Genomic DNA, 23,382 nt, shown 5'->3' on the forward strand with positions numbered 1-23,382 from the left:
GCAACAGTGCTACCAACTGAGCCCATGTTAAAATACCTCACAGAAAATCTAAAACAGAAGGAAAACATTCCAACAGTACTTAAAGGAATCATGAGTGACATGCTGTTCTGTTGGGAAAATGAACTGCCAATGAGCTTAAAATATCTGATTTTTCATCTTAAAGGATGTTATTGTTTTGCATGCCCAATTAAAAAAAAAAAAAAAAAAGCCAAGGATTAACAGTTTACACCAGATTCTGTAAAAGCCAAATAAATTCTGTGCTCCTCAGTGCCACTGGGAAGCCATGACTGACTCAGCTTTGTAACAGTCACGTTACAAAAAAATTGAGTTTCCAGGTTAACTGCATGCAAGCGAGACTGAGAAGAAAACAAAACATACTGAAACAATATAATAAATGCAGCGTGGCTCAAAAAAGAGTAGCAAGTTGTTGGAGGGTTACGTTCATGGTGAAATATCTTTCTAGAGCTGATGTGCAGAGTAGTCTGAAAAACCACCTGGTTTGTAGAGGTTATGAAAATAAAAAGTCAAATTTCAACAGCATGTACAGCCAGCATTGTTTTCCAGCATTGGAAAAATCGTGTTCATGCCTTTTCTAAGCCCCCCTCCTCTTTTTTAAAATACAAAATTCAACAGATTCATTCTTTAATGATTTGAGGCATTATATGTGTGTGACACTGCACAGAAGACATTTCTGAGTACTCTCTACTTCTAGTCATGGGTGTGCTCTTTTCATAGAGGTGCAGGACTTTACAGTGTCATGAAAAATGAGGCCACAGTGGGTAAAAATGTAACAGGAGCAAAGAAACGGCCAGAACCTGTGTGGGGTTAAAACCAAAAATCGCTGCTATGTGAATATGACTGGGGGCTGTAGATGGATGGATGGGCAGGAAGAGGTTCTACTGAAAAAGAAAAGAAACTCATTAAAAAACTGTATAAATAAACCAGTGATGGTATGGTTTAAAAAAAAAAAAAACTAGATCGTGAGCTATGAATGTGAGCTTTTACTAAACTTTTGAGGTAGCTCTTGTTGAGATAAAACCGTCTGTTCTATTTTAAAGAAAAATGCTATAAATAATAAAAAAAAGTCTTGACGTGGAGTTTTAAATGATGCAGCTGAACGTGGACTGTCGGCGGGGTGTAGTGCGCTCACATTCTGCAGACGTACCACAGAGCAGCACTCACACACAACCGAGGCCCACACGTACACTCATAAGCAACGTTAGCACGTGTCCTTCGGTTCAGCGCAGGGACGACGCTCGGCCTCCGTCAGCTGAGCGGGCTGAGAGCGCAGTGATGCAGTGCTATTGATATCTGCGGTGGGAGACCTCGCCTTCACCACGCCCACAAATTGCATGACTCCCTGCTTTCTTTCTAGCACACACCGGCTCACGCACACAGGGTCACTGGCATGCATACGCTTTATTTATAGCAGCCTGAATGTGCGCACACTCACACACACTTAGAGACCAGCTCGGGTTACATAACAGTGGCCTACTAAAGCAGCGCGGCACGTGACCTGCGTGAGATGATGTTGAACTCTGCTGAGGGTTAGGCCTGCCATCCTCTCGCTCCATCTATCACACACAAAAACACACACATGTACAAACACACACACACACACCCCTCCCCCGACTCAGACTGACATCACTGCAGGCCTCAAGGCTGCTCTCATCAGCTGGTTGCTAGGCGACCGTTTCGTCCACAGGCACAACCAACGCACATTTAATCTGGGAGGCTAAGAGACAGCGATAAAAAAAAAAAAAAAAAAAGAAAAAAGGAAAAAAATTTAAAAAAAAAAAAAAACAACAAAAAACCCACAAATATCTAACGGAGAAAATGTGATGTTACCGCCGGGGATGCTACTGATTCCAACAAAAACAAGCGAGAGGAAGAGCCGAGGATGGAGCATGTGTGAATCTAGGCCATGTTCTGTGAGTCTCTGTTTGCCATCTGTTTGACGGTCACAGAAGCAGGACCACCGTCACCCTCCACAGGCCTCCTCATATGATGAGGCGCTCCCTATCTGCTGCCTACAGCCGCATCTTCTGCTTCACAAAGTAGTGCAGGGAACACGAAAAACCCCCTCTGAGCACGGAGGCAGATAATCACAGACCCCGGTGGCTTTAAAAGTCCATCTGACATGAAAAACACACACACACACACATTCTGAGCAACAATCGAATAAGACCAGATTACAAGTGATGGGCTCATTCCAGCAGAATGTGGGGATCAGTGCTGCGGTCACATCCGAGCAGGGAAACACCACAAGCAAGTAAGTGATCTGACCTAAGCCAATCACGCCGGGACACATTACTGCACACGACTTGCAGAGATATGGAAAGGCTCCCAGATTCCAGAATGAATTTATCTCCGAACCTGCATGTTGCACATACCTTTACAGAGTCTCAATAAATTGTGCATGTACATTTGCAGACAACCATTTTGCCTTTAATGTGGGACGTGATATTTAAACAGACAACCAGATTTGCTCATGAGGGCAGCAATTCAAAATAAAACAGCAACAAAAACCGAAACTGTTCATTCATCCCTGTTCATGACTGCAGCTTAAGGTATCAACCTACAGACACAAAAAATCTCTTAAATACTTTTCCGCACATCTCAATCTTTGCTTTGTGGTTACAGATTACTGCTTTTAATGTTAATCCCAGCAGATTATATCAAAGTCCAGAATATATCCCACTAGTTGGATCTCTTCTGTCTCTTGTGACACGAAAGCTGAAGTGACACTGAAATTAAAGTGAAATGAGCCTTCGTTCTCCCTGTCTCATTTGAAATTCTTGTGTGTTTATGTATAACTGCTGTGTAGCCTAAGAAAGTCAATACAGATCCAATCAGATTATTTACATGGCTGACATGTAAAGTATAATTTAAAGCCATAGCGCGACAATCATATAATGAACATTAAATCGTGTAAAGCTGAAACTTCTGGCATGATTCTAAATTTGGTTAAAACACAAACACTGTTTTACATAAACAATGTACATGATCAAATTAAAACATTTCTCGTCATTAGATCTCCTTTAAAATAAAGCTAGCTGTGATGTATGCATACAGATCCACTTAAGAGAGGCTGTGACGTTTGCATGCTTCTGCCTTTAGAGCTGCATGCAACAGGAGGGCACTTCCTCGTTTTGGGATACACATTTGCCTGGCTTTATTTCAAAAGCATGATTGCTTGCATAACCTGCCATCACCTTCCTTCTTCCTTCCTGTACTACAACTGTGGGAATAGTGGCTGCACCTGATTGAAGTAATGCTTCACTCTACTCCTGGATTTCAAAATGGACCACATTCGTGGCTCGTTTAGAAAATATAAAAAACAAGATGTGCAGCTGCTCAATTCGTCTTAATTTGGGATCGATAACAGTTAGTTTTAAATTTTTTCGTGAGTTTCCAGGGGCACCGAGGTTTGCATAAAATAGGATAAATCTAAACTTTATGCAAATGAGAGGCAAAGACAATGAATGAGAAGTTTGGAAATGACAGATGCTGTGGACATGAGCTACCAGGCTTGGATAGCCAATCTGGGTCTGATTTCTCTATGTCATTGTTATTTTCGTCCAAGTAACTGACTGCTGTGCTCTGCTTCCTCGCTCAGGTTGTCTGAAGTGCAACTTTACAAACTTTTTGCAGGCTAAAGAGCACTCACTGCAAATGAGTAACCACTGGATCACGATGCACCTGATCTTAAAGGTATATACAATTACATGTTTAATGCAGTCGCTCTTAAATCTTTACATGCTATTCTAAAGTCAAAAAACAGATGCTTATTATGAGTCACACAACCTTAAGAAAGGCATATAAAAAGTGCATTAAAATGGCTGCTTTGGAGAAGTTATTGTGCAAACCAGTCCTTTCAGTTCAGGAAATCAGTGCAAAGGCATGGCTTGGGGGGGATAAAGAGTTTACACTGAGACCCTGCCAACTTCATTCACTGATTCCTGAACGTACGCAAAGCTGCTAACAACACAAACACAACTTATCCTCTTTATGGGTAAAGCACAAAAATGACAATGGATACAACATTATGAGGATGAAGTGATTCACTGTGCACTTTTTTATCATTATTCTGCAACTAGTAAATTGTCAAAACACCTGTATTAATACACCGTAGGTGCTTAACAGCAATGGATTTATTTTTTCCTCACTAATAGGAAACTTTCAAAAATGAGCACAAAAAAGTGGAAACAGGCCTTTAGTGTGGCGTTAGAGCAGCCGATGGAACCTACCTGTGAAGTTGGGAGACACAGAGAAGCATGAAGAAAGAAGAGATGAAGGAACAACAGGAGACTGGAGAAAATGGAGATGAAGATGGAGAGACGTGAGCTGAAAATGAGTACAAGGTGTAAAGGTCAACAGACATGACTTTGAACTGCAGAGGATGAAAACGAGGATAACATGATTGTACGTGGCGTGAAGCGTGAAGGAGGATACACAAGGCCGGACCGAGGCAGCTGCTGAGCATCCCACTGTAATTACCCCAAATGGACATCACTGTGTTCAACTAACAATCTTTATTAGATCAGAAAGCGCCCAGAGGAACCGACGATTTCCCTCCACTCTCTACACCTCACTGATGAGCGATGGGACCATTCATGCAAAATGCATGTGAGCAGTGAATTATTTATTGTGCTTTTTATTTCCCGCTCACAGGGGGGAGATGTGAGTTAAAAAACCATGAGCTGAGCCGATTCAGGTGAGGGGTCCATCAAAATGTTACCCCAGATGTGACTCCTCCAAGTACTGAACAAAACCTCAATTTTTTAATACAAATATCTCTTTAATCCTCCCCATCAACAGGTAAACACTTTATTCTTTATGGCCTACAATGGCTGTCTAAACTGGATCAATGTGTCCAGGTTCTTTGTGTTTCCAGCCAAATGAACATTCAGTCTAAAATGTGGCAGGAAGCAGAGCAAATAAATGTTAAAGAGATGAAAAAAAGCAAGAGGATGAGCAGAATGATGAATGATGTATGCATGCGTGCTACATTATGAATCGAAGATTCATCTCCCTAGAGTTCTTTCAGATCTTCATGTTAAGAGCTTATACACTGGAAGACCCACATACCATGATACATAGACTTCACAAAGAGCTACTACAATAAACTGAAGTCTCATTTGCTGGAGTGATCATAGCCAGTTTACGCTAGACTTTTTGGCCATCTGTTTTAAAGAGCCCATATTCTGCATATGTACAAATTTAATTTTATGAATGACATCTACATCTACATGTTTATATGTTTTAATGTGCAAAAAACACACTATTGTTCCCATACTGCACATTGAGTACAGGCAGAGAGGAGGAGTTCTGGCAGAAGCAGCTCTATTGTGAGGAAATAATGTTGGACTGTGAGGGTCAAACTAGCTTCTAGGCAGTTGTTACGTAAATGTATTTCATGGTGATGTAGGGAAGTAATAGAGGAAAAGGTCTGGCTTCAGACAAGACATTTCAGGCAAGTAAGGAGCATTATAACTCCTCTTGGCGTGGAGTTTGAGCTTTATAAATTTGTAGACCTCCTACATACACAAAAAGCAGCTATATAACATAACGAAGGACAGGAATAACACAAAAGAAATAAATACAGACTCTTAAAGCAAATACAGCCACACTGACCACTTCTTTGACATGGTGTCAGATAGCTTGGAGTCAATTATGAGTAAAAGCTCAGTAAACCTTAAATAAGTTAGGCATAGCAGTCTCCATCGGTCATTCAAAGTTGTGAAAACATGGTAGTTTATCCCATCCGCCACCAAAAAATAATGAATTAATCCTTGAAGGCTGTTGATGTAGCATTTTTCTCCTTATGAAAGTAATAGCAACAACTCATCTGACCAAATTCTCACTGGTCAGATACGTACAAAGCATAGAGACCAACTAATTGACCACTCGACCTGCTACAGCTACAGCTCTACAGTTCACCACTATTCTCTACATTCATGCCTAAACATTATCACAAGAAATAAAAAAATAACAAAAGCTTACTACAGCTCACCTACTGTATCTGTGTGAGCCACAACCATATGAACAGTTCAAATGACTTAGAAGCACAACCCTGCAACTTCACACACACTTCACACACAACTCAAGCAGCCAGATGAGCTGAGATGACCTTTGGTTGCTTGCTAAATGTACAAAAGCTAAATTCAACAGTCCTAGAAATTTCAGCTAAAAAACAACTTGACTTCTCTTTTTGTTCTTCAAGATGTTTCACCTCTCATTCAAAAAACTACCACAGCTGTTTCAGTGCATAAACTGAAGAAGCGTCTTGGATGAGAAGTAAAACGTATTTAAAAACTACAACGTAAAGCCCAGTTGCTTTTGAATGAAGCTGATAGGATTTCCATGACCTGCATGACTGTGAATCTGCAGATGTGTAATCAGCAATACAAAAACAAGTGACAAATCTTTCTGCACAAAACCAAACTTTCAAATATAATCAAAAATGACAAAGTATCAGATCAGCTCATCGTCTCTGTTGAAAACTGTTGACAAAAACTAAATTGGCATGACACACTTCCACAGGGAGAAAGAGAGAAGAGGTTTTTGTTGTGTCCTGGTTGAATGAAACCCACAACAACTCTCCTGGTATTTCTAAATTTGTAGGACCCTTGTACAACTCTCTCAAATTAATTAATCTCACATGCACATAATTAAAAATACAGTATCAATATCTACTTGAACCCTCAGTGACACAACAGCTTTAAAAACACTTTGACACAACAGTGGACAAAGGTAAATACAAACACTGCAACTGGCATATTTCCATGAAATCTATACACACTGTGAGGACTTCAGACCATACAGTGAATTAGGTTCCTACACAAGTAAGTAATTACCTATTGAAATGAGACGTAAAATACAAGATAAGCAGTACTCTGTGACTGGAAGACATGGGGTGTCACACAGTACACATCAAATACTACAAAAGCAGAATTTGGACTTGAGTCAGTAACGTCTGACTCCACATACCTGGTTCCGAAGCCCCCCCTGGTCCCCGTGGGGGAGTCGAGGCTCTCTCCTGGCTTGGCTGGCCTGTCGCGATTCATTTGCTGCAGGATGGAGCTCAGCTCGGTGATAACGGTGTTCTTGGTGTCTGGTGTGGATGGGGGACTGCGTAACTCAGGGGGCTGATCACCCCAGAGCTTGGATGTCCTTTGAGTAGGAGTCCTAGGAGGTTCAGAGGAAGAGGGGGGAGGGGGAGGGGCCTGAGGCGGTGAACCGTAGGACTCTGGTGGCTCCTCAATGAGAGCGTCATGATAAAGTGATGTTCTGTTGATGACGGACTTGCCCTTGGGTTTGGGTGGCACCGGGGGCCGATCCACCAGGAAGGCGTGACCATCCGCGGTGGCATAGAGGCTCTCCAGAGTGCTGTCACAGAAGCCTCCCTCTGACGACAGTGTGGAGATGCTGGAAACGGTGCTGGTGGTCTCCATGTGCTGAGGATCCCCACTGCTGCGGCTGTCCACCTCTTCAATGCCCGAGTCGCCCACCCCTGACTCTTGGTCGGGTGGGGGCGGAGGATACGAGGGGGGCATGCTGTTTGCCACTCGTTTGTGTTGATCGGTGACCGGCGGCGGGGCGTGAGGGTGGTATGGGGGTAGAGCTGGTCCCCCGTTTCGTCTCTGTTGTTGTAGCATCTCTGCAATGGCACTAGCCTGGTCATCAGGAATGTCAATACTGTTTGCAAACTCCAGAGGTGGAGGGAGTGGCTCTGTGAAGTCAAAGTCCTCATCAATGTCAACCGAGGCCAGTGGAGGTGGGGGAATACGGAAGGGCAGTTTTACCGGTTCATCCAGGGATTCGCCTAAAGGAACGCTTCTCCTCCGGGATGTAGGTGGCTGATTGGCAGACAGTGTCTGAGTAGTGATAGGGTCGGGCTGGTTGGGGTCCTTCAGCTCAGATGGCCTGTTGCTGTCCTGCCCCTCCACCTCCATCTTGTTGTTAGCCTCTGTACTTGTGTGGACCATCAACAGCCCGGCCGACTTGGGCGCTGATGAGTCTGCCACATCCGCTGGCGCACTTTTCCTCTCCTCGACTGCCTGATGTTGCCGCTCTTCTCTTGCTCCATCAGACTCATACTTCTGCTCGGTCATCTGCCTCCGGAGGCCGCCTCGGCCAGGCCGCCCCATGGTCGCTGTGGAAATTGCAGCGTAGCTCGTCTCAATCCCAGAGCGTAGTTTGGTGTCAATAAACAATGGTTGGTTGAGGTCTGGTTTGTGACTTTGCTGAATTGGCAGCGACTGGGCTTCGTGTTTGGGGGTTTGCTGAACCTGAGGAGGATTTGGTGGCTGATTCTGAGGGTGGTTTTGTTGCTCCTTCATGGCCCGGTCACGAGCTGCCAGGGCCAGTGCAAGGGGAGAGTTAGGGTCAAGGGGCTTGCCAGTGACAGGATGGAGGTAGGTCCCATTAGCCCTGTAGTGGCTTTTAGGGGGCGTGGCTGGGAGACTGACAGGACTGTCCAGGTTGGGGCACTGACCTGTTCTGGTGTTCAGAGGCTCCCGAACCACTGTGGGCTCAGGAGTGTTGAAATCTGTCATATTGCCACTACCACCCCCAACAGGGGGTCCGAGCTGAGTTGAAGGGGGACCCAATATCCTTCGAAGACGCTCGTCGCTACTGAACATGCCTTCATCTATGGACTTCGACTGGCGAAGGCGAGGGGTCGGTGTGGGACCACTCAAGTCGTCATCCCCTATGTCTATTGACTGGAAGGCAATTGAGTGCTTTTTTGCCTCTAGCCTCTTCTCTCGGTCGCGAACTGCCCCAGCAATAGCTGCTGCAAAGGGGTTGCTTAGAGAGAGGGGGTCTTCAGGACGTAAACCTCCACTTCCACCAACGGTGGGTGTGAGAGGTGGGTGTTCAGGGGTGGTGGGTTCTATCTCCATACTGCTACCCTGGCTGCTCTTGCCACTGCTGCTGGTGGAGGGCTCTTTAACGATAATGGTGGGGATAGGAATGGAGGAACACGTTCTTTCTACAGGCGTAGTGGGCATAGAAACTGGGCCTGAGGGACTTGCTGGCATGTGACATGTTTTCTCTGGACTGTCTTCAACATTAGACTGCTTCACTAGCATGCCCTTCCTTCGAGCTGGTTTTGCTGGCACATACAGTGTCTTATTGCCCACCTCGGAGTAAGGGTTCTCAGGTACCGGCGTGCGCCCTCGAGTGCGTGTGCTCTCAAACTGCTCAGAGCTCTGCCGGAAATAGCCACGTCTCAGCGTGCCAACATCGGTAGTTCGGCTAATAGTTGTCACTGCGTTGGGTGAGTTCTGGACAAAGCTTGGTCGGGTGGTGCCATAGCTCTTGGTTGTCGGGCCAGCAGCTGAGTTGTAGGCAGGTGGTGAAGGTGGTGAAATGGCAGGTGGAGGAGGGATGTCCTCTGAGGTGTCCGGCATAGAGAGGCTGCGGGAGAACTTGAGCAAGGGAGGTGTGAGGAATCCCTGTTTCTCATCCTCCGTTGTACCTTGGGGGAAATTCAGAAAGACAAATTATGTTAGGACCTGCAGGAGATATCTGTCTTTTACTTGCTGCATGACCTCCTAATTCTGAAACATGTTTAGTTTTGGTTACACGACACGCTTATGGAGTTGCTGCAGCATTACTATCCAAGTTACCACCAAGTTTGAGAGCAACACATAAGTGATGCACATGTAACTTGCTTATATTAACATTTTGTATCATAAAAGGGTTCCCAGAGATATAGATGCCAATTTACCCATATTACACAAATTCTGTGAAAAAAAAAAATCACAGCGCTATGCTGGTTTCAAAAACTGAAAACAACATTCCAAAAATAAAATCTTGCCATTTTGTTTTGCCACAGCCCAAAACTGTACGTTTGCTGCAGGTGCAGCCAACAAAAAGACACATGTGCACCAGGAACAGTTAACATACATTGGGCTTTTAGTCTAGCCACTGGGTTATTGCTGTGAGTTCCTTCTTATCTAGTGTAGTAGCCAACAGAAGAAAATGTTACTTTTCAAACATTTAAGTGGTCGCAAGAAAGAGAATCTGCATGTAAAATGTCACACCAAACAGTTCTTTGACATGATGTCAGCTAGTTTGGAGCCGACTTGGAGTAAACTTGCAGAAAATGGAAAATAGGTTTGACCTTGCGGTCTCCATTAGGTTGGGCAAGGTCAAAGTTATGAAAATGCAGTTGTGTTCACAGTTACTCTGTTCCTCCCACTGCCAAAAATAATCAATTAATTCTGAAAGGCTGTTGATGTAGCACTTTTCCGCTCACGAAGGAACTCCAGGGACTGTCTGACCAACACTAAAGCCCCTATTCTTGACCATTAATTGTAAAAGCAGTTGATTCATGAAAACTGAGAGGTCAGAAAGATGTGAAAGGTAGCTGTTAGCTGCAGCCAGTAAGAACTTTCTGGTGGGTTCAGACAACTGACCAATTGAAATCTTGAAAACGAAAATTGAAACAAGAAAAAAAGCATATATATTCAGAGCGCTGTGTTTGAATCAATGCAGCAGTTATGGAGCTGTGTCACCAGATAAGGGGTTAGGTAAAGTTATTCAAATGAAATGACCAAAATACGTTGCACAAATTTACATCAATTTACTTCGTTGATTAGAAATGTAGTGACATTTAGGTATAAAAGCAGCCTTCTGCCTATCTAGAGGTGAGTAAATTAAGGTAATGGAACCAAGAAAATTTTGCTGAAGATGTTTGTTTATTTCAATAACATCCATCCATCCTTCAGAACAGTACAGTACAGCGGTGTGCAACTGTTTTCATTGCAGTCATTATGGGGAAAAAAAACAACACATAATCTTTTTTGTAACACTGATGGCACTGCAAATCAAAAGAGCTGTGAGTAACATTAGCCTGCATGACGTTCCTCTAGTTCAGCAGTGAGAATGAGGTTTCAGCATATGCTTAATGACCTCCAATATTACCGCCTGAAAGCACTCTTTGCTGACTGGCTCATTCTAATTTATCTATAATTAGCTTTAATATTGCTCAAGCACACAGAGCAAGTCCTCTGAGCATTAATAGAATATTATGACAAGCTGAAAGCACAAGGTAGTGAACGGGCAGTTCACAAGTTGAGCTGCACACTCACTCCTGCACACACACTCAGTATTTATACATCATACCTATGGACTTTTGCTTCTTCATAGTGCCCTTCTCAGGTATCCCCAGGTATGCCCCCGGCACAGTGGGTGGCACCACTGCTACTCCCTGGCGGTCGTGATACATGGACTGAAAAGCAGAATATTGTTAATGATGACACTTCTCATTAACTCTCTGATGACTGTGACTAACATTGATGGTGCAAGTCCACAGAATCCTTCAATATTCAATTCATTGTCTATGTAAGCAACTGTGCAATGCTTTTGGGTAGCATTGCATTTATGGCAAGCCGTTTCAGCATTTAATAGCGAGACTGGATATTTCCTGCAGATATCCATAATTACATTTTTCCTCCATGTGTTTCTCGTTACAGATCCAGATTCCAGTTTGAGATATTTACAATTTAATTCTGACTAGTCAAAATTCTAGTTCCAGATTACTTTAATTCCCCTAAATTCAACATATCTACAGTGTCCATTTCAAATATCTTAACATAAGTTTAAACTGCTCAAAATAATAATAATAATAATAATTGTAAATATCCAGAACTTGGATTCTGCCTTGTCAAAATGTCATTACAGAAATACATAATTAGAGTTTTGACTTGGCGAAACGGCGCAGCAGATATCTGTAGTTACGTTAGAAGTTACGGCAAGTGGGTGTTGAAAATGGAGGCGGTAGCTCTTGTTCTCCAAAACTTCTTGCTGATGCGCTCTTTTTTTAAACAACCTTATCCACAACAGCAACCGCCATTACATCTGCTGTTAAAATGCTTCCCTCAACCATTGACCATGGGAAGCCTCACATGAGCAGCTTCATGCACCATCCCTTATGGGCGGTTAGCAAACATACCTGTAACTCCATCTTATTAAACAGTAAAAGGATCCACCTTGTGGAACAACCAGGTACTACAGGAAATCTACAATACATTTTGTGACACATGTCCCTTGTCTTCTGCCTTAACATGTAATCGATTTTTAATCAGGCAGGTTATAAATGCATTTCATCGATTAACAATGAATCCTAATAATCCTAGTTTCCTGTTTCAGGAAGGGAGAGCAACTGTTAATAATAATCTGCTCCGTCGCACGCCTAACAAGTGACCCTGTGCGTCCGAAAAACGTCACTGTGGACTTGTCCCACAACAGTATTTGGTTTCAGTTATATATCCAGTGTTCAAAAATAAGACATTGAAATTCAAAGAATGGCATTTTTCCATTATGGATTTTGTGGAGGCAGCACAAACTACAGCCAAAAACACACTCATCCAAACACATCTAAACTAATGAAACACACTGATATCTCCAACAAGACTGCAATAACTGGTTTATTCTTGTTATATTAAATATTGTGTTAAATCTTCATCTTAGAAAAGCTCCCAGGTAAAGAAAGTGCAGTAGAAAGCACAGTATTTTCCTTAGAATTGTGGTAAAGTAAAAGAAAAAAAGTAGCACAAAATGGAGATACTTAAGTAAAGCGAATTAAAACTGCACCTAAGCACAGCACTTAAATAAATGATAAATGTCCTCTATGTCCATAACAGTTTTTCACTCGTGTCCTCTTACGTTCATATCAGTAGGCGTGACCAAGCAGCGACTGGATGGGCGTGGTTTGATTGTGGCGATCTTCATGTCAACAGGTGAGGTCTTCTGGGCATGTGTCATCTCCTCAACTTTGTCTGCAAGACAAAGCGAGTTGTAATCGATGAGCAACAAAACAGCGGCGGCGGGAGTGAACTTGCAAAGCCTTAGTAAGGATCTGACGCAAGCCAATCATTCACAGTGACCCTTCGTTGTGTTTCCACACTGAATTTGCAGATGAAACTGAAACAGAAAACATAGAAACACATTGTCTTTTTTTGGAGGGGAGGGGGGACTCTGATGAAATGTGTCGGGTGTGTCCAGCCTTGGAAGCCGTGCAAGCTCTTTCCAAACAGCCGACTCAGCAGCATCATCCAACTCTCAGGGTCGTTCCCTCATTAAACCCCCCGAACCCCAAAACACACGGCTTGAAGGTATGGTATCGTTAAAGAAAATGTTCAATTACAAATCGCCAAAATTACACCACGTGTAATAAGAAGAAACTGTGAAAATAGAGAGCGTTGTCGAATTTTCAACTTAAAACTGAGATGTTTTTGCAAAATCATTTTATTCTATATGTCTTGTTTAAAAAAAAATGCCAAAAACAAAAGATCTGTAGTTAAACAGATTCCATAAAAACTGAAAACTTTGTGCTCCTCGTCCAACGTAAAGCAACGAGTGGCTCAGCATAAAACACACTGGATCAATGAAATAAATGCAGCATGGCTCCAGACCAGTGTACAGAGGAGCAAGTTGTCAGCATGTTGTTGGAAGATATATTTATGCATTGTGAAATAGTTAAATAGAAGTGTGAAAATAAAACGCCAGGATTGTAGAAGTTGTAAAAGTGTAAATAGTAAAATTCCAGTTTGGTAACACCTGTGGGCAAATGTTGTACATGCTGATTTCAGTTTTATTCAGTTTTTCAGAAAAAATCCAATTGTTTCATGATTTATGGTGTTCCAACTGTGTCAAACTGCACAAAAGACATTTCTGAAGTCTCTCTACTTCTGTGCTGTTTCCATAGAGGTGCAGGACTTCACACTGCAGTGAAAAACGAGTCCATAGCGAGAGTAAAAAAACGCAGCTTGGGGTTCAGAGGGTTAAATGTAAAATGAGTGATGAATGTGAAGTCTGTCAAGTTTGCCGTTATCTCCCAGTGGTTTTCTTTTTTTTTCTTCTTTTTTTAAAGCCTGCGATGTGAGAAACGGCAAATTTGGCAGAACTGAACTTCCCTCTGGTGTGTGATGATGCCATCAGGTAGAGTCCACCTAAAGGGCTTCACTCAGAGAAGCTACATGCTAGCCCTGATCTAGCCTCCTGCGGGGTCACCTCCCTGACTAGCTCTGCTCAGGATGTAGAAAAGCTTCCATGCATTAGGGGAGTGATTACTTAGAGTGACTTGGAAAACAATCCTCTTCTTCTGCGCATCTACACACAGAGGAGAGGAATGGGGGAGGGGAGGGGAGGAAAGGGGAGGAGAGGAGCATCAATGACCTTAACTACAGTTAGAGCTAAAAACACACAAACACACACACAGAAGAGCAGAAAGAGGCACATTTCCTCTCTCTTTCCGATGTGTCTCCCAATTGGATTGCGGCTACAGCATATCAGACAACATGCAACACGGTTGCCCTGGAAACCTATCTGTGAGTGAAACATTTCCTGGAATAAACCTCCTCCTCCTCCTCCTCAACGCACACATAAACACACATTTACACAAGCCTGTACTGACACATGAGGCACCCATGAAAAGAAAGAGACATGACAGCAAGCCTTTTTAGGTCAGGTAAACTGAACAAACACTGACGAACATTTTGTGTTTTTTTTTGGCTCACAAACATACACACATGTACACGACTGTTTTGTATTTCCTCATTAAGGGTCTGTTGCTACATGTCTTTGCGTTTGAAGCTTGAAATTCTTCCAGAAGGTGAACAGTGTGCTGCTGTTAGTGTTGCAACATTGGGATCCTGGGTTTAAGAAGCACTCGGGTGAACTATTCCTTTAATTAAAAACAAAAACGGGACCCATCAGCACCAGGGCTGCAGGATATATCGCTTTAGTATCGACATCACAATGTGAATTCAGGCAAATTGACTTATAAACTTCTTGCTTCAACTTTTTTTGATACAATAAAAGCTGCCATTATTTACTCTGATTGAATGTTCTTGGATGGTGGGCTGCAACTAACGACTACTTTCATTGTCAATTAATCTGTCTATTGTTTTCTTAGTTAACTGATTAGTTGTTTTGTCTCTAAAATGTCAGAAAATGGTGACAAATTTGAAAAGACGACACCCTGAAACGTCTTGTTTTGTCCACAAGTCAATGATATTTAGTTTACTGTCAGAGAAGAGGAAAGAAACCAGAAAATATTCACATTTTAGAAGCTGGAATTAGACTTTTCCCTAAAAAAAATTTGAAAAAAGAGTCTGAAACTTATTATTTAATTGAACAAACTACCATAATAATAATAGTATACAGTTTAACAGTTGACAACTAATTGATTGATCAGGGAGTCGCTGCAGCTCTAACATGAACAGGCTTTGCACCGAGAAGGATACAACACTTGTGCAATATGATATTTATAGAAGCTGGAATCAGACAATTGAGATTAATCGACTTGTTGGTAGCTCTATTGGAAACACTCAGTCCTTTTGTCTGTACAGCAAAATGAGCAAAGAACTGGTGAGAAACACTGACAAGAGAAATTTGGTTGCAAAAAGGAACGCAACATCAGTTTTACGGATATATTTGAGCTACAGAAAGAATGATGTTGATCAAAAACAGGCACTCTGTCGGCAACAATGCAGCCACATGATGCAACTCCATAAATTTGTGTGACTATATAAATCAGCAGCACAAAACTCTGTATGACAAGTGCAAAGCCACATCTGAATGCCATCCAAAACAAAAAGCTATTTTGGATGCCTTTGCCAGTGTTACACCACACGAGAAATGTTCCACACAGCTTTTTTCAGCCTCTTTTAAAATATTTTGTATTTTCGATGCACTTGCCTACAAAATCACCCCAATCAGAATGATTAATTCACGTGTTTTTTCATATCACAAAGCCAGCTTTTCTCCAATATCGTGCAGTCCTACTTAGCTTCATGAAGGAGGAGGAGAAAAAACCCCAATAATCTGCGATTGTGAAAAGGCAAAACATCGTTATACGACATCAAAGCATGCACCAACAACATTTAGAACACAATGACGTTGCTGTAGTCGGAAACACGTTGTACTTCATGCAAAAACACGGCGGGTGTAGAGTCAAAGAAGCTGTTCAGACAAATCACACCTTTAAAAGAAATCGTCACCAAATACAACAGTTAGTAGTTAGTTAATCACAGTGAGGCGGTGGGGTGCAGGGGGGTACATGACATAAATCAATCACTAAAGATACCAGATCAGACTTAAGCATGCCTACAGTAACTTACCACCTTTCTTTTTCCTTAGAGTGGCTTAAGGGGCGACAGAAAAAGACTTCTGAGTCTTCACAGCACATAAACACACTCGGGAGGGAAACTCTGCCCGCATTTTAGCTTCTTTCATAACATTTGTATAAAGTATTCAGTCAGACTTAACAATGCTACCAAGCAGTACTATTACTACTACACATGCTTAAAGCACAGAATGAAATGTGTCAACTAAGTAGCTCAGTTAAAAAAAAAACCTGCTGACCAGAGGTGTTTTTCTGTCAGCAGCTTTCTGCAGCATAAGCAGATTGTCCTCCGTGTCATGCATTTATTAATTCACCTTTCATCTCGCTGCCTGCACTTTGCACACCTTCGACACAGGGCACAAAGCTGCAATTACTAATGATTGACCCTTTAGTGTATCCAGTAAATCAGAAGCTGCAGTGCAAACCCACCAATCTGCTGTTCTTTAAGTAGTTGATCAATAAAAGGGGGGAAAAAAAAAAGTGAAACGTCCATAAGAAGTTCTCACAATCTGACGTGACTCCTTTAAACTGCCTCTTTAATTTTCTTCTCAAATCGATTAATTTAGAATTACAGAAGAGGTGGGGCACCCTGCTTGAAACAAAGACCGCATCAGGTACAGTTAAAATCTAATTTGTGATGCTATTAATCAATAGTCACCTTTACTTTTTCCATGCTGGGATTTCGAGTGCAAAGGATTCATATGAAAATGATACATGCATGTTATCCGATTTTAAGCAACTGATGAGGGATCAACCAATTATTGGATTTGATATCTTTGGTATCTATCTTTGTTTTAACTCCTTATTGATAAAATAAACTAACATAAAAATGCACCACTTTGGCTGCCTCCATGTTTTCTTCTTCTTATTAAGTGAATCTAAGGCAAACTTCTAAAACATAATGCTAATTACACTTGTTTGCTTTAACTGCTTGATAGCGAATAAACTCGGCTGTGCGGCGTCGTCAAAAGGTGGCAGTATGGGCTGCAAAGCACTTGCCTGTAATAAACAGTGTAGAAGAAGCTGGAAACAAAACTGAGGCTGTGTCCCAAATCATTCACTTTCATTACGTACGCTACAGCTGCCCTCACAAAGTATGTTCTGTTTCACGCAGTGTGCGCACCACTGGGACAGACTACTTCATTATAATACTGTGCTTAAAGCTTTGACCGTCGCAGTGTGTAATGCAAAATGAGCCGTCGTCTGTCTCGGCGCTCTCGGCGGCTCAAACTGGTTTATACTCGCGTGAGACACCGTGATGTAACTGCGCAGAGAATTGTGGGTCAGAAAAGCATGCTGGCTTGCATACTACAAAATCCAAACAAATGTAGTAGGATCCTGCTATTTATAGCAAACTGCATTTGAGATACTGTGTACTTGGAGGTATTACATCTTTTTCTGGCACAAATTCTATGAGTACGGTTGTATGGATATCAGAACGCGCTCCATTTATTCACCAACCTCTGAAAAAAAATACTTAAAGAAGTAGAAACAAATAAAGCTCTGTCCATCTGCAGAATAGATATAGATAGAAGTCTGCAGGGTTGTTTCCAGTTGATGTAATTACGCTTTTACGCCACCTGCTATCGGCCATGTTAAAATGCCACCTAGATTCTCTGGAACTAGACACTCATGAATGTTGTGAGGTAAATGTTAACTACATCAGAGTTTTTTCCATCTCCTATAAAGCTCACTAACTATTTTTTGTAAACGTCTAAAACCGTATCAGGTGACAGATTTGCTTTATTTTTTTTTTTTTTGCGGAAATTGCGGATGTTAAACCATTTCCCTTAACTTGTTTCAAATGTCATACTTTAAAATGTGCATAAAAGTACATTATGGAAACCACAGCACAGCACTATTTCATTGGTGACACCTCACATTACAAGTTTGTGTTACTCTGAATTCTGACAATGCTTAAATACTGATGATCAGTATTGGTACGAGCTTTGAAACAGCATCGGTCGACCCCATAACAGGTATCAGCCACACGGTGTTTAGTGTTCACGGCAAGTTTGACTTTTTTTTTTTGTCACCAGATCAGTTTGGATTTTTCACTGTAAAAAAATATATAAAAGTCAGGAGCAGCATAGTGAAGTTTAAGATAAGGAGCTGCATGCAAAAAACTGCATGCTTCCAATTCCTCTGCATGCTCGGTAACTTTACTGAGTCCTGCTGCTGAGTGGAAAACTACCGGCTCTGTGCGCAGCATGAAACCAGATGGAGGTTGTAATTACTATTGACTGAATCCTTTATGAAAACAATGTTTGGCTGCAGTCTAAACAGATACACCTGCTGCTCTTCTCTTGTATTTCTGACAAAGTAGCTTCTCGGCTACAGTTTGCTCTGGTATTAAACCGTCGTAACCAAGGAAACCACACCAAATCAACCAGGACTCAGATATTAGGGACTTTAGCATCAGGAACAATCGATATGCTTTTTTGGAATAAAAATATGAACCTTCAGGGAACAAGAGCAGAGGAGCTAATTCACAAAGCCGTGAATTTAGTGTGTGTGTGGTTTCAGCTTAGCTGTTATCAACTAAATAAAGTAGATCTTTAGAACATAGAGGCGTCTCTCCTTTCTGTCTCACACACTTCCTCCTTCTCACCCTTCCTTTCCTTCCATGTATCCTTCCTCTCTCAGGCCTCTTGTTCAGAATCGCTGACTATCCTAAAGATATTAGAACAACTATGTAGAGGGAGTCCTCACACAGATAAAAACAAACAAACAAAAGAAAAACAAAGAAAGATGACACTATCCATAATGCTGTTTCTTTTTGCTTATTAGCTCTTTGTAACAACAGCAGCTATGGGTGCAGGCATAGGCGTAGATTTTGTAAAACTGCTGTGAAAACGAGACAAAACCTCCGACAGGGCCATACTCCTTCAGCACTGGGTCTTTTTTATCTCAAGAAATGAATTATAAGCTCATGTGAAAAATCAGATTCATTTATATCCTCTTTTCAGTTATTACATGTTGCCTGAATTTTGTGTTTTCCTTTACTTAAAGTTAATTATTTTAAAAAACAATCGGTGTTCTCACCTGACCGACTCAGAATCAGCAGATTTTTTTAATATATAATAACTTTAGTATATTTAATGTAGCAAATGTTTATCTTCATACAAAAAATATTTCACAAGTTTCAGGCTCTTGAAGTTCATAGAGGTGGATCAGAATTTTGTGCTTTTTAATTTGCTTTGCTTTTACAGCATATTTCAGCCCTCATAACTTCATCAGTGCAGGAGATAGACACAAATTATTAAATAAAAGTACATTTTCAGGGATGAGAACCACATTTAAGCTGTTAAAAAAAACTGCATCCAAATTAATTTTACATCCAGTCCAGGTGTCCCAATCTTTTTTCTATAACCAACTTTGAGCATCAACATCATCTTAGCTTCAATAATAAAACGGCACAAGTTTACTGTCTCAGACACAGAGTAAAGAAACAAGCAATGGAACGCCAGATGTGTTTCTGTTTTCTGATAATTCCCCTGAGAAAACTTTAAAAAGCGCATTTTGAGTAAACTTTCCAGAGTCATATCACCATGTGGGACAGGTGGTTGGTCACAACAAGTTATAGCACATTCAGAGTCTCATTTTTACCTGCATTTGATACCAGGTTCAACTTCTAGCCTTGATATCTTCTGTGTGATATTCATTGTTTAATATAGTCATATTTTGACACTCTGTAATGTAGCTTATGGCTGTGAAAAAAGAAACATTGGTGTTGCTAAGTGTATAATAGTATGCATTTACCAGCTCAAATTTGTTTTCAATACCTGAAAATTTCATGCAGCTCCTGTACATACAAAACACAAATATTGCATTGTATGGACCAGCGCTTGTTTCAGCTACTCACAGACATTACACTGGTGCAGCTTTGCCAAGATTTTGGCTGTAGATTGCGACACCTGGAGTAAAGCGGCTGCAGGACTGAACAGAGCTTAAATGTGTTTTTCATCCCTGACAAATTTAACTCCAGTACTTCTGAAGTTATTAGGGCTAAAAATAAATAAATAAATAACTAAAAAGTTGTAAAAAAAATAAGGCTCCAGTGACCTCTAAGGGCCTGTTAACTTGAAAAATATTCATAGTATGAAGGTAAAACTTTTCAAAGCTTCATTAAACATATTAAAGTTATTGTACATAAAAACTCAGCTGATTTTTCGGGGGTCAGGTGGAAACTTTTTCTGTTTTTTTTTAGATTTGGTTGATTTTATATTGAATGACCTATAAATAAAGACAATGATGCAGAAAAAGCATACATTTTTGCATAAAGATTCATCAGAGTGCATGAAAGAAGATCTCTGATGCTCAAAAATTCGAATATCCACATGAAACCTACGCCCATGGCTGCAGGGATCTAGAAGCAAGAGTCTTCATGCATAAAGGCAAACGAGGACAGGAGATGAAGAAGGGAGGGAAAAAGCAGTTTTCTTCTATTTTTTTTTTTTTTTAGCAAAAATGATCAAATGATGGAAATGCAGATTGCATCAGCCTGAACAAAAGCCTCATTCAGCCATTGTGAGCCGATGGATGTTGCAAAATGGATGGCAAAAGGTTATGCAGCATTAACTGCTTACCTTTATCCACTATTGAGAGATTAACCAATCAATGAGAATAAGAAAGAGGAACAAAGAAGAGAGAGGTGCCGTTAGACGCCGACTTCCTGATGCCATTGTGAGTAAAAAAAACAAACAAACGGAGACACTCTTACCGAGTTCCTCCAGCTCAGAGGTCATCGACTTGGAGCGCATGGACAGTGCTGTGGTGGGGGCTCTCTTTGGGGGTGGAGGAGCTGAGGAGGAGACAGTCAGAGCGAGGTGACTAAAAGCATTGTGTTTTTATTCTGATACAATAGCGTTACACTTTCTAATAGTCTTTAAAGCCACACAACTTGTCAAGCAACCAGTCGATTCTCAGAAAAACATATTATATTAATAAATAATTGCTGAAGGGTGAAGTGATTCGGCGAACTTCCATCATGGATGATCTTAATTTGGCATATAATCATCTTTCCTTAGTTTTTAAAAACATTGTCTAAACGTTCCTACTCCACCTGAACTCAACAAAAACCTCATGGTTCTGACACTATTAGGTTGACTCTCGTTGGATGCTCTACACATCTTGAAGGTATTTCGTAAACAACAGACCTCATAGCAGGCAAGGAATTACAGCGAGCAGACCAACGTCATGAAAAAGCTTTGTTAGACAAGTCCATAGGTAAGTGCAGTAAATTTGAAAATATTTTTAATAAGTGCAGCATTATCAATCATCAATCTGTTAACTTGTGGTACAAATTAGAGTAGTCTCAGCAGTTGTCCTGTTCTGATTTCTCTATTTCAAACCACAGACACTTTCTATGGATTTCAAAAGCAGGTCATCACATACGGCACTGGAATAAAGGAACTCTATCCAAACTGATTGCCTTTTAATGTCTAACATGCGTGCTGGGCAGATGTTGTTAAGTACCACAGAAGACTTTGTCATGGTGTCCCTTTACTAGCTAAGCTCCTGATACACTCTGCTTGCCAACACAAAACTGTTCACCTCCCCTGTGAACCAAAACATGAAACATAAGTGGTTCAACCAGGTCCTAATCATACAACAATTACTAATACAATAATTAAAGTGCAGAAAATGGTATCGAATTGGGACTTATTGGCAGATACTTAATATCAAATGATTCAGATCAGATTAGGCACCAATAAACTTAATCAGGACATCCCTAATTGTAAATTCTTCCCATCCAGATCCTGTGCCGGCTGTAAATGCAGATCGTTAGCATTTAGTTGTGTAAGTACACGAGCTCTGTCTCGGTTTAATCCCTTCTTAGATTCATTATGCAGAAGTTGCCAGCGCAGGGGTCTGTTTCCTCCTCTGTGTCGTGCCTCTTAGGGTAATAGAGTTTAAGCTGTTTTCGCTCCATGCGTTGATGAATCTAAAAACAAATTTGGCTTGATGTACAGTATAGTGCATTGTATGCTGTCATTCTTGCTAAGTCTATCATTTTGTCAAAGTGTGAGGTCAGTTTGGGCTGGACATTTTAAAGTAGGTATTTTTACAAAAAAAGCTGAAACTTTCTGGGTGTTTTAATTTTGGAACAGCAAGCAACTGCCTTAAATCTTGTTAATGTCTCCAGAGCAAAGGAGCCAAACTATTCAGTGACTCTGCTCTCTGACAGCAGCTCTGTAGTATCAATACTGATTATCCACCTGGTCTCATAGGATGGAAACTCAAAAAGCGTCAGAGTGGCAGAGATACGAATCACCACTTCAGAGTGAAAACAGGATGCACAGATATGTGAGTTTGGACTTCAGCCTTGAGTTGAAGTGACAGATTTACATCCAGGTCTCCGTATGCACAACTAATTATGTAATCACGTGAGTTCAGCTAAATTAGCTGGAACAACTGTGATTAAAATCGCAATTCTAACCGGAAAATTGTGAAATCTTCTTTGGTCAGATAGCTCACCCCTAAGTAACAGTTTCAGTCAGCTGTTCCAAGTTAAAACATAGTTACGAGAGAATGTTTTGCCTTTATTTGTCAAATATAACTTCAAAACCGCTACGATGGAGACATCATGTTTCTTCCTGTCATGTTGCAGTGTGTATTTTTTGGACATTTCTTAGACTAAACAGGTGACTTGACATGGAAGGAACTTAGAGTAAGTGTGAGCTGTGAACATTTACAGGAACAGCCCTTTATCGAGACCTTTCAGCCTGTCTGTTTCCATCAGAGTATAGGATCCAACACCTTCGGCTGTAGAGTTAACTCAGCGTGTACAAAAGCAACAACAAATAGTAGCTATTGGATATAACTGCAAAACTATGAGCACATAGGAAATAGAACAATATCTGTACACAGCCTGCATGTAAATGATATATGAATTATTTCAATACATGCAAAAGCAACCAGCACACAAACCAACACTGCAAATAATCTTGAGTTGCATCCCTACTTTTGCAGCCCTGCGATTGTTTGCTACTGTATAGAGATGCCACTTCATATAAAGGCTTAGTTAACTTTATTAACAGTGAACGTGATTTCGCTATTGGTCATAAATGTGGAAAAATATGGATCTGTAGGGAGGAAAAAAATGTAGTTTCAAATCCTAAATTAAGTTTTAAAGTGACAGTATAATTGTGAAACAAGACACTGGGATATTGGTGTTTCAGCATTTTTAAATCACTCAGTCATTTTACTGACTTGATGAATCTTCTGCTGTTGTT

General features: G+C 41.2%; 1 protein-coding gene across 1 annotated transcript in view; it reads right to left on the minus strand.

The window, feature by feature from the left end:
* shank2b (SH3 and multiple ankyrin repeat domains 2b) overlaps nucleotides 1–23,382 on the minus strand; it is a 174,064-nt gene that overhangs the window by 6,946 nt on the left and 143,736 nt on the right. Inside the window, exons 11-16 of the mRNA XM_008299526.1 lie at nucleotides 20,868–20,948; nucleotides 20,734–20,742; nucleotides 16,140–16,163; nucleotides 12,682–12,794; nucleotides 11,140–11,245; nucleotides 6,994–9,487 (exon numbers count right to left, since the gene is read on the minus strand). Of these exons, the coding sequence (XP_008297748.1) occupies nucleotides 6,994–9,487; nucleotides 11,140–11,245; nucleotides 12,682–12,794; nucleotides 16,140–16,163; nucleotides 20,734–20,742; nucleotides 20,868–20,948 (2,827 nt within the window). The remainder of the gene's footprint in view (nucleotides 1–6,993; nucleotides 9,488–11,139; nucleotides 11,246–12,681; nucleotides 12,795–16,139; nucleotides 16,164–20,733; nucleotides 20,743–20,867; nucleotides 20,949–23,382) is intronic.

This window comes from Stegastes partitus, unplaced genomic scaffold, assembly GCF_000690725.1.
Source record: "Stegastes partitus isolate 25-593 unplaced genomic scaffold, Stegastes_partitus-1.0.2 Scaffold1429, whole genome shotgun sequence".
Taxonomy (NCBI): domain Eukaryota; kingdom Metazoa; phylum Chordata; class Actinopteri; family Pomacentridae; genus Stegastes; species Stegastes partitus.